General features: G+C 50.0%; 1 protein-coding gene across 1 annotated transcript; it reads left to right on the top strand.

The window, feature by feature from the left end:
* Positions 1-3,059: 3,059 nt before the first annotated feature.
* On the top strand, positions 3,060-6,483 carry LOC134460173 (uncharacterized). Its single transcript, XM_063212628.1, has one exon. The coding sequence runs from the start codon at positions 3,236-3,238 to the stop codon at positions 6,380-6,382; it is 3,147 nt and encodes a 1,048-aa protein (XP_063068698.1). The 5' UTR covers positions 3,060-3,235; the 3' UTR covers positions 6,383-6,483.
* The last annotated feature ends 3,388 nt before the right edge of the window (positions 6,484-9,871 follow it).

Genomic DNA, 9,871 nt, shown 5'->3' with positions numbered 1-9,871 from the left:
AGATGAACCCTTTCATTATTTAGCATTAGAGTAAAAATCCACTAACCCTACAGTACCATATTTCTGATTTAAAATTCCCAGATACCAGTGACACGGCTTGAAATAGCACAGTGACATTGGACTCAAGGTTCACAGTGGCACAGACTGGCATGCTACAAAACTGCAGTCAGGCAGATTGTTCAGCGAATATTTTTGAATGTGGTTCAGTTGTGATTATCTGTTGTTTTTCAAACATAGTTATTTGATGGAGTGAATAATGGATTTTTTTTTTTTTGCTGGCTTTTTGACAGCAAGTCTTAATTTTCACAATTCCTCTGAAGTTCGATAGCACACAAAAAATAAGAAAACATAAAAGTTACATGGCACATGGAACATCTGATCTTGGCAATCCTCATGGCAAGGGTGAAGGTCACTGGCCAAGTCTCAGTGGATGGCTTATGTGTTATTTGTAAGGCAGGAAACAAGAATTCACGTGAAAGTTCCAAGCATGATGCAGTAAATGTAAAATACATTACTCGCCCATGCCCTGTAGCTGGAATGCGCTTTACGATCTTGTGACCCTTTGAGCATAAATCAAGGAAAATGAATTAAAAGAAGGAAAGAAAAAAGGAATGTTGAGTTATCAGTAAAGGGATGGCCTGGCATGACATAAAAAGGGGGTCTGTGGCCCTGCCATGGCCAACCGGTAGGGCACTCGCCTGCCATACGGCTGACCCGAATTCGATTCCCGGCCCGGGTCCTTTGCCGACCCCTCCACATCTCTCTCCACTTCCTGTCCACCTCTCACACTGTCCTATCAAATAAAGTCGAAAAAGACCCAAAAAAAAATCTTTAAAAAAGGGGGTCTGTACAGCATGAGGTGACGTGATTAAAGGGAGGCAGCACAAAACATTTTGTATAGTACAACGGTGTAGTCTACTTTTTTGAAGTGGGTATACTGTCTATTCGAGTATTTTTTGAAGTGGGTATACTGTATATATTTATGCTATTCTAAACAATGGATCAATCAATTTTAAGTGGGTATACTGAAGACCCTAAAATTTAGAAGTGGGTATACTCCGTATACCTGCGTTCTACGTAGACTACACCACTGGTATAGTAGTACTTTCAGCAATTCAACACTTGGTAAAAACTTGGTAAATCTAATAATGAGCCATCTAATCTAAATGATTAAAGCAGCAAACAATAAAATCTTTTGAACCTTTGGAATATATATATTTTTCTGCAACGAGATAATGCACAGCTATGGTGTATACATTAATGGTGAAACTTGAGGACTTAAGGGTAACTTCGGTAACACTTTATTTTAGGGATACAACAACCTTGAGGGACACTGCAGCACTCCAAGCAACAACGGAGGAGTTGGGAACCTGGCTGACAGCAGTGGATAAGTCAGGGTTACCAGGCAAGTTTAAAGCCTGGCTTTACCAGCACGGTATCCTGCCTCGACTGCTCTGGCCACTGCTTGTTTACAACGTGCCAATCACCACCGTCGAGTGCTTCGAGAGGAAGGTCAGCTCTTTCCTGCGGAAGTGGCTGGGCCTACCACGAAGCCTCAGCAGTGTCGCCTTGTACGGGAGGAACAACAAGCTTGAGCTACCCTTCAGCAGTTTGACGGAGGAGTTCATGGTGACCCGAGCAAGAGAGGTGCTGCTGTATAGGGACTCCAGGGACATCAAAGTCTCCTCTGCTGGCATAGAAGTCAGGACTGGCAGGAAGTGGTGTGCCCAAGAGGCAGTCAACCAGGCTGAGTCCCGCTTGCGGCACAGTGAGCTGGTGGGAACAGTGGCATCAGGGCGGGCAGGACTGGGAAGCAACCCTAGACCCTCCTACAACAAGGCCAAGGGGAAGGAAAGGCGTCAGCTGATCCAGGAGGAGGTCCGGGCAGGTGTGGAGGAAGCCCGCTGCAGTAGGATGGTAGGGATGCGGCAGCAGGGGGCGTGGACTCGCTGGGAGGAGGCAGCGGCTCGGAAGGTTTCGTGGTCAGAGTTATGGCGATCCGAGCCACACCGGATCAAATTCCTCATCCAGTCCGTCTATGATGTACTCCCAAGCCCATCCAACCTCCACCGTTGGGGCTTGGCTGAGAATCCACTGTGCCCTCTCTGCCAGAAAGCAGGAACACTGGAACATATCCTTAGCTGCTGCCCAAGAGCACTGGGAGAGGGACGCTACCGGTGGCGCCATGACCAAGTGCTACGCGTCATTGCAGAGGCCATCAGCACAGGGATCTCCACCAGCAAACACCAACAACCAGCAAGGCAGGCCATCGCCTTTGTTAAGGCTGGGGAGAAACCACAGCAGCTAAGGAGACAACCAGGGGGGCTGCTGGCAACAGCCAGGGACTGGCAGTTGAAGGTTGACCTAGGGAGACAGCTCAAATTTCCAGAGAACATCGCAGTGACCACACTCAGGCCAGACATGGTCCTGGTGTCAGAAACAACAAGGCAAGTGGTCCTGCTGGAGTTGACTGTCCCCTGGGAAGACAGGATGGAGGAGGCTTTTGAGAGGAAGAGGGCCAAGTATGAGGAGCTGGCAAGTGAATGCCGAAGCAGGGGATGGAAGACCCGATGCAACCCCATCGAGGTCGGGTGCAGAGGCTTTGCTGGCCAGTCTCTCATCAGGGCGCTGAAGATGCTGGGACTGAGAGGACTGCAGAACAGAAAAGCCATCAGAAACATCAGTGACGCAGCGGAGAAGGCGTCCAGATGGCTGTGGATCAAGCGGGGCGATCCGTGGAATAAATGCTCTTAAGACACAAGCCGGGGCTTGATCACCCCCGGTTGGGTCCCCTGGTGAGGGTGTATGTTGTGAGACCCGAAACACCCAATGATCGCAGGTCACAACACTGACGATGTGTCTTAAGTTGCACAATAGTGTATGTTAGAACTAGTTGAACTGGCCAAGCCAGTGACCACCGGGAACAGGCCGGTTGACGACCATGAATAGGATGGCGACTGCTGGAGAGACAGCCGACGACTGGAAAGACAGTAACCGGGGCAGAGAGGGCCAGCAACCCGAACTGCAGCTCCCGTGAGGGTGCACCCACATATACGCTACGAAAAGCCCTAATGAAGTATACCCCCAGGGGTGCCCGAGAGGGGGGGAGGATGAGCACCCCAACAGGACTGATGAACAGGCAAAGAACCGGAATGGAAAAACGACTACGAGTGCAGTCTGTCCATGTGGCAAAGTCTGCAAGAACCCGCATGGTCTAAAGATCCACCAGACCAAAATGAAATGTTTGACGGGGAGGCAGGTGGTGCAACGCACAGGTCCAGTGCCTGGTGAGACGCAGGAGGAGCCCGGCCAGGAGTCAACCCACAGTGCCCAGACCCTCCACGCCCCACAAGTCCTTCCTCGTTTCAAGCATTCCGAACATCGTCGGGTTATGTGGCCTGCTGCCAACAAAGAAAGAGAATGGCTCCAGTTTGATGAAGATCTGAACCAAGTCCTTGATGCTACTGCAAGGGGAGATGCGGACCAGAAGCTGCTATCAATGTCTGCAATGATCATCAACATCGGAGCAGAAAGATTTGGCATAAAGGAACAACAGCCAACCAGACGCTCAGGAGAGCCAAACAGACGGGAGCTAAAAATCAGCCAGCTGCGGCAGGAACTTCGACTGCTTGGTCGGCAGTTTAAGGTGGCAAGAGAGGAGGAGAAGGCCGGGTTGTCAGAGCTCCGAAGCGTACTGAGGAAAAGGCTTGTCACCCTCCGTCGAGCAGAGTGGCATAGAAGGAGAGGTAGAGAGAGAGCCAGGAGACGTGCAGCCTTCATCTCAAATCCCTTTGGGTTCACCAAGAAGATCCTTGGTCAAAAGAGAAGTGGCCATCTTGCCTGCACTGAAGAGGAGGTCAATACATACCTCAATGCCACCTACAGTGACGATGCAAGAGAGGAAGAGCTTGGGCCATGCAGAACCTTGATAACCCCGCCAATACCCACCTCAGCTTTCAACACGAAGGAGCCAACTTTCAAAGAAGTTGAGGAGGTTGTCAAGGCAGCGAGATCAAATTCAGCACCAGGCCCCAGCGGAGTGCCATATGTTGTTTACAAGAGATGCCCCAGACTCTTGAGGCGACTATGGACAATCCTCAGGGTCATCTGGAGAAGGGGGAAGGTGGCACAGCAGTGGAGACACGCAGAGGGGGTCTGGATTCCAAAGGAGGAGAGCTCAAGTACCATCGAGCAATTCAGGATCATCTCACTCCTCAGTGTCGAGGGCAAGATATTCTTCAGTATTGTTGCCCGGCGCTTGATGGAGTTCCTCCTGAGGAACACTTATATCGACACCTCTGTGCAGAAGGGAGGAGTCCCGAAGGTCCCAGGATGCATCGAGCATACAGGAGTCGTTACCCAGCTGATCCGGGAGGCACGAGAAGGCAAAGGAGATCTGGCAGTCCTTTGGCTTGACCTGGCCAATGCCTACGGGTCCATGCCACACAAGCTGGTGGAAGCCTCGCTCGACCGACACCACGTTCCAGGCAAGATCAAAGACCTCATACTGGACTATTACAGCTGCTTCAGTCTGAGAGTCACTTCTGGAGCCGTAACATCTGCATTTCATCGGCTGGAGAAAGGCATTATCACAGGATGCACCATTTCTGTGGTATTGTTTTCTTTGGCCATGAATATGCTGGTTAAGTCAGCAGAGGTAGAGTGCAGAGGACCACTCACCAACTCTGGTATGCGTCAGCCTCCCATCCGAGCATTTATGGATGACCTGACGGTGACTACAACATCTGTCCCGGGCTGTAGATGGATCCTCCAAGGCCTAGAACATCTCATCAACTGGGCCCGGATGAACTTCAAGCCAGCCAAGTCCAGGTCCCTGGTGGTGAAAAAGGGGAAGGTTTCAGAGAAGTTCCGCTTCTCAATAGGAGACACCCAAATTCCATCTGTGGGAGAGAAGCCAGTCAAGAGTCTAGGCAAGATCTATGACTGCACCTTGAGGGACACTGCAGCACTCCAAGCAACAACGGAGGAGTTGGGAACCTGGCTGACAGCAGTGGATAAGTCAGGGTTACCAGGCAAGTTTAAAGCCTGGCTTTACCAGCACGGTATCCTGCCTCGACTGCTCTGGCCACTGCTTGTTTACAACGTGCCAATCACCACCGTCGAGTGCTTCGAGAGGAAGGTCAGCTCTTTCCTGCGGAAGTGGCTGGGCCTACCACGAAGCCTCAGCAGTGTCGCCTTGTACGGGAGGAACAACAAGCTTGAGCTACCCTTCAGCAGTTTGACGGAGGAGTTCATGGTGACCCGAGCAAGAGAGGTGCTGCTGTATAGGGACTCCAGGGACATCAAAGTCTCCTCTGCTGGCATAGAAGTCAGGACTGGCAGGAAGTGGTGTGCCCAAGAGGCAGTCAACCAGGCTGAGTCCCGCTTGCGGCACAGTGAGCTGGTGGGAACAGTGGCATCAGGGCGGGCAGGACTGGGAAGCAACCCTAGACCCTCCTACAACAAGGCCAAGGGGAAGGAAAGGCGTCAGCTGATCCAGGAGGAGGTCCGGGCAGGTGTGGAGGAAGCCCGCTGCAGTAGGATGGTAGGGATGCGGCAGCAGGGGGCGTGGACTCGCTGGGAGGAGGCAGCGGCTCGGAAGGTTTCGTGGTCAGAGTTATGGCGATCCGAGCCACACCGGATCAAATTCCTCATCCAGTCCGTCTATGATGTACTCCCAAGCCCATCCAACCTCCACCGTTGGGGCTTGGCTGAGAATCCACTGTGCCCTCTCTGCCAGAAAGCAGGAACACTGGAACATATCCTTAGCTGCTGCCCAAGAGCACTGGGAGAGGGACGCTACCGGTGGCGCCATGACCAAGTGCTACGCGTCATTGCAGAGGCCATCAGCACAGGGATCTCCACCAGCAAACACCAACAACCAGCAAGGCAGGCCATCGCCTTTGTTAAGGCTGGGGAGAAACCACAGCAGCTAAGGAGACAACCAGGGGGGCTGCTGGCAACAGCCAGGGACTGGCAGTTGAAGGTTGACCTAGGGAGACAGCTCAAATTTCCAGAGAACATCGCAGTGACCACACTCAGGCCAGACATGGTCCTGGTGTCAGAAACAACAAGGCAAGTGGTCCTGCTGGAGTTGACTGTCCCCTGGGAAGACAGGATGGAGGAGGCTTTTGAGAGGAAGAGGGCCAAGTATGAGGAGCTGGCAAGTGAATGCCGAAGCAGGGGATGGAAGACCCGATGCAACCCCATCGAGGTCGGGTGCAGAGGCTTTGCTGGCCAGTCTCTCATCAGGGCGCTGAAGATGCTGGGACTGAGAGGACTGCAGAACAGAAAAGCCATCAGAAACATCAGTGACGCAGCGGAGAAGGCGTCCAGATGGCTGTGGATCAAGCGGGGCGATCCGTGGAATAAATGCTCTTAAGACACAAGCCGGGGCTTGATCACCCCCGGTTGGGTCCCCTGGTGAGGGTGTATGTTGTGAGACCCGAAACACCCAATGATCGCAGGTCACAACACTGACGATGTGTCTTAAGTTGCACAATAGTGTATGTTAGAACAAGAATTAGCACTAATACATACAATGTCCCTGTATAACAGGGGTGGGGAACCTTTTTCATTCGAAGGGCCACATCAAATTCTTCCGAGGGCCGTAAAAGTCCTTCTATGGCCGTACCATGAACACAAACCAGGATTTACTCCTGCATTTATAGGCTTATATTGAAGGCAGACACCTTTAAAACAGACCCCACCTTCTGTAGGTCCCCTGAATATAACCTAATTGTATTGCAAATATAATTTCCAAGATTCCTTTACAAAATGTGTCATATTTCATGTGAAGCTGCATAACAATAAAATTGTCTCGGGGGGCGGATAAAACGGCCTCAAGGGCCGCAAATGGCTCTCCAGACAAAGGTTCCCCACGCTTGCTTTATAAGTAACTTGTAAGGCATGTACAAAGCAAAATCAAACATTTGCATGTATTCGCAAATGTCTTGTTCATGCACAATAAGGGATTTATTACCAATTTAACCTTAGTAAGGCCCTAGTAGGCCTTAGTGTTTGCTTAATACATGCCTTACAAGTTACTTATGCAGACATTAAAATTGTATGCATTAGTGCTAATAGATGTATCCCTAAAATAAAGTGTTACCGTAAATTCCTGGTCCTGGTCATTGTGATGGGGGCAGGTGTTTGTTAACATTTAAAAAATATATATTTGATTCATTCCCAATAACATCTAAAAGGTTATGCAACATCAGCAGACAGCTAGCAAACAGTGATGCCTTTTTGGATAATTTTTGAAGTAGGCCTATGTTTAGACAATTTTAAATGTAAACAAAACCTGCCCCCATAAGAATTGCTCAGATCTCGGAAAGGACTGAGTCGAAAAATGCAGCATCACCTGGTACTGATAAGTCAAGGGTAGCGTGAGCAATTCAACAGCATATTGAAATTGGCTGAAGTTATCCTTTAATGTATCCCAGAAACAATAAGCAAAACTGTCCATCTTCACCAACACTTTGGAAGTTGAAAACAAAACATTGCCGTGGAAATGACTCCTTAGGTAGCAAGGTGCTATTCCTCTGTATGGCATTACAAATGGCAGGGTTAACTAAAGAGGTAAGCTTAAAGCTTTGTGTGTGGCTGTGTTCCAAAATCCAGGCAGTAAGATTATACTGCCGAAATTTAGAAAAATAAATGAAAAGAGGGAGAGGGTGGATTCTAGGGCGCCTCAGGAGAGCAAGAGTGTTTTCACTAAGTTTGAGTTGGCCCAGTATTGGTGTTTGAGTCCAAACAAATTGCTTTTGAAATCAATCCTTGGCTTACAGCAAAGGGAAAAGGCAGACATTTCAGAAAAAAAGTCCTAAATGTCTGCTTTTGGATAGGGCTGAAAATGGGACCGAATTCATACCAAAACCACAAGACTTCTTCTAAATTTTAGGAAAAGTGAAAGTTAGTTATAGGTATGCTGCCCTCGGTCTGTGTTACTGGTGCAGAACTAGACAGCTAGCGAACAGTTTAAGAGGAGGCAAGCTGAAGTGTGTTTTTGTCCTTTTATTTTCTTTCTTTCATTTCCTTTCTGACTTTTCACTTGCACTTTCACTTAGTACACTTGCACTTCCAATCTCAATACTGTAAAACTGTAACAGAAAACGAAATAAAGATACATGAATCTCACATACTTTACCATTTCCACATGACATGAAACTACACGCAATCCAGCGATCTAATTTCAGCATAGACAAACGTGACCTAGCATAGCTAAGTAGATTCAGATTAGCCAACATTTCCAGTCAGGTAAAACATCAATTCAGGAGCCAAATAGATCGTAATATACAGCAAAATAGCAGTGCAGTTTCGTTTACAAACTCAATCTTACACAAAAGCTTACTTACAGACTTAAATTGTCCAAGGCACAAGTGTGAAAAGAATACAGATGCGGGAGAGATGAAGTCCGGTGGCTTTACGGCAGAAAACACTTGAAACACTGGCAGGAACTAACCAGGAAGTAAATTTGCGCTTAAGGCGCAGTACCGCGAGCAAATCCACTAGGTGGCGGTATTCACCATAAGATTTACGGGTGTCATACTAAACTCAGGCATGAAATGAAATGGAAGGCAGAACACTCCCCGCTTGGCGTATAACTAATATGCCACTACAAACTCTTACTTAAACACAAAATACTCAAGGTTCAAAAGGATATGGTCTTCTAGCTTTCATCAGAAAGCAGAACGACGATCTCTGAGATGGGTCTCAGAAGGACTTTAACAGTTCCGTCTCTCACGATCTTTACTTCCACCTTCCGGGTCCTCTTGTCCCGGCTCGGCAGCGTGTTGACGATCACTCCCACAGGCCATTCGTTCCTGTGGGCTTGACTGTCCTTGAGCAAGACGACGTCGCCGGTCTTGACGCTTGGCCTTTCGTCGGTCCACTTTCGGCGGCCCTGCAGCGTAGATAAGTAGTCTCTCCTCCATCTCTTCCAGAAGGTGTTTGCGAGGCACTGGACGTGTTTCCACTGCTTCCCATGCAGTTCAGCCATCTGGAAGTTTCCAGAGGGCGCAGAGACGGTGCTCATCTTCTGGGTCAGGAGCATTGCCGGGGTAAGGACGGTGGGCTCGTCGGGGTCGGAGGACACAGGCACCAGGGGTCTCGCATTCATTATGGCCATGACTTCGGCCATAAGAGTGCTCAACACCTCGTGTGTCAGGCGAGTGTGTCCGGTCTGGAGTAGCATGGCATCCAGGATGCGCCTGGCGACGCCGATGAGTCTTTCCCAAGCCCCCCCCATATGTGAAGAATGGGGCGGGTTGAAGACCCAGGAGCACCCCCTGCTCTGGAGGTAAGTTGTAACTGGTGAGTCTTCGGTGTCGATGCCCAGCTCCTTGCAGGCACCGACGAAGTTAGTCCCTCTGTCGGAGCGGAGAAGCTTGGCTGGGCCCCGGATGGCGAAGAATCTTCTCAGGGCATTGATGAAGCTGTCGGTGGTCATGGACTCTATGAGCTCGAAGTGGACAGCCCTGGTGGACAGGCATGTGAAGATCACTGCCCAGCGCTTGCTGTCCGCACTTCCTCCTCGCGTCCTCCGAGTCATGATGGCCCATGGCCCAAAGACATCAAGGCCTACGTGGGTGAAGGGAGGCTCTGGAGTGAGCCTGTCGGGAGGTAGGTCGGCCATCTTCTGTTCTTGCAGGCGCCCGCGTAGCTTGCGGCAGATCACGCACTTGTAGATGACAGAAGACACCAGGCGCTTACCTCCGATGATCCAGTATCCAGCTGCTCTCACGGCACCCTCCGTTATGTGACGCCCCTGGTGCACTACTTGTTCGTGGTAGTACCTCACCAGCAGTGTGGCGATGTGGTGAGTGTGTGGGATAATCAGAGGATGCTTCTCTTCCGTTGGCAGGTCCGG

The sequence above is a fragment of the Engraulis encrasicolus genome, chromosome 12 (genome assembly GCF_034702125.1).
Source record: "Engraulis encrasicolus isolate BLACKSEA-1 chromosome 12, IST_EnEncr_1.0, whole genome shotgun sequence".
In the NCBI taxonomy this organism is placed as follows: Eukaryota; Metazoa; Chordata; class Actinopteri; order Clupeiformes; family Engraulidae; genus Engraulis; species Engraulis encrasicolus.
Note: the sequence above shows the minus strand (reverse complement) of the source record. Positions and strands in the feature narration are given on the sequence as shown.

What these genes read in the sequence shown, in the direction of transcription:
- LOC134460173 (XM_063212628.1), top strand. Translation starts at nt 3,236, where the DNA reads ATGAAATGTTTGACGGGGAGGCAGGTGGTGCAACGCACAGGTCCAGTG.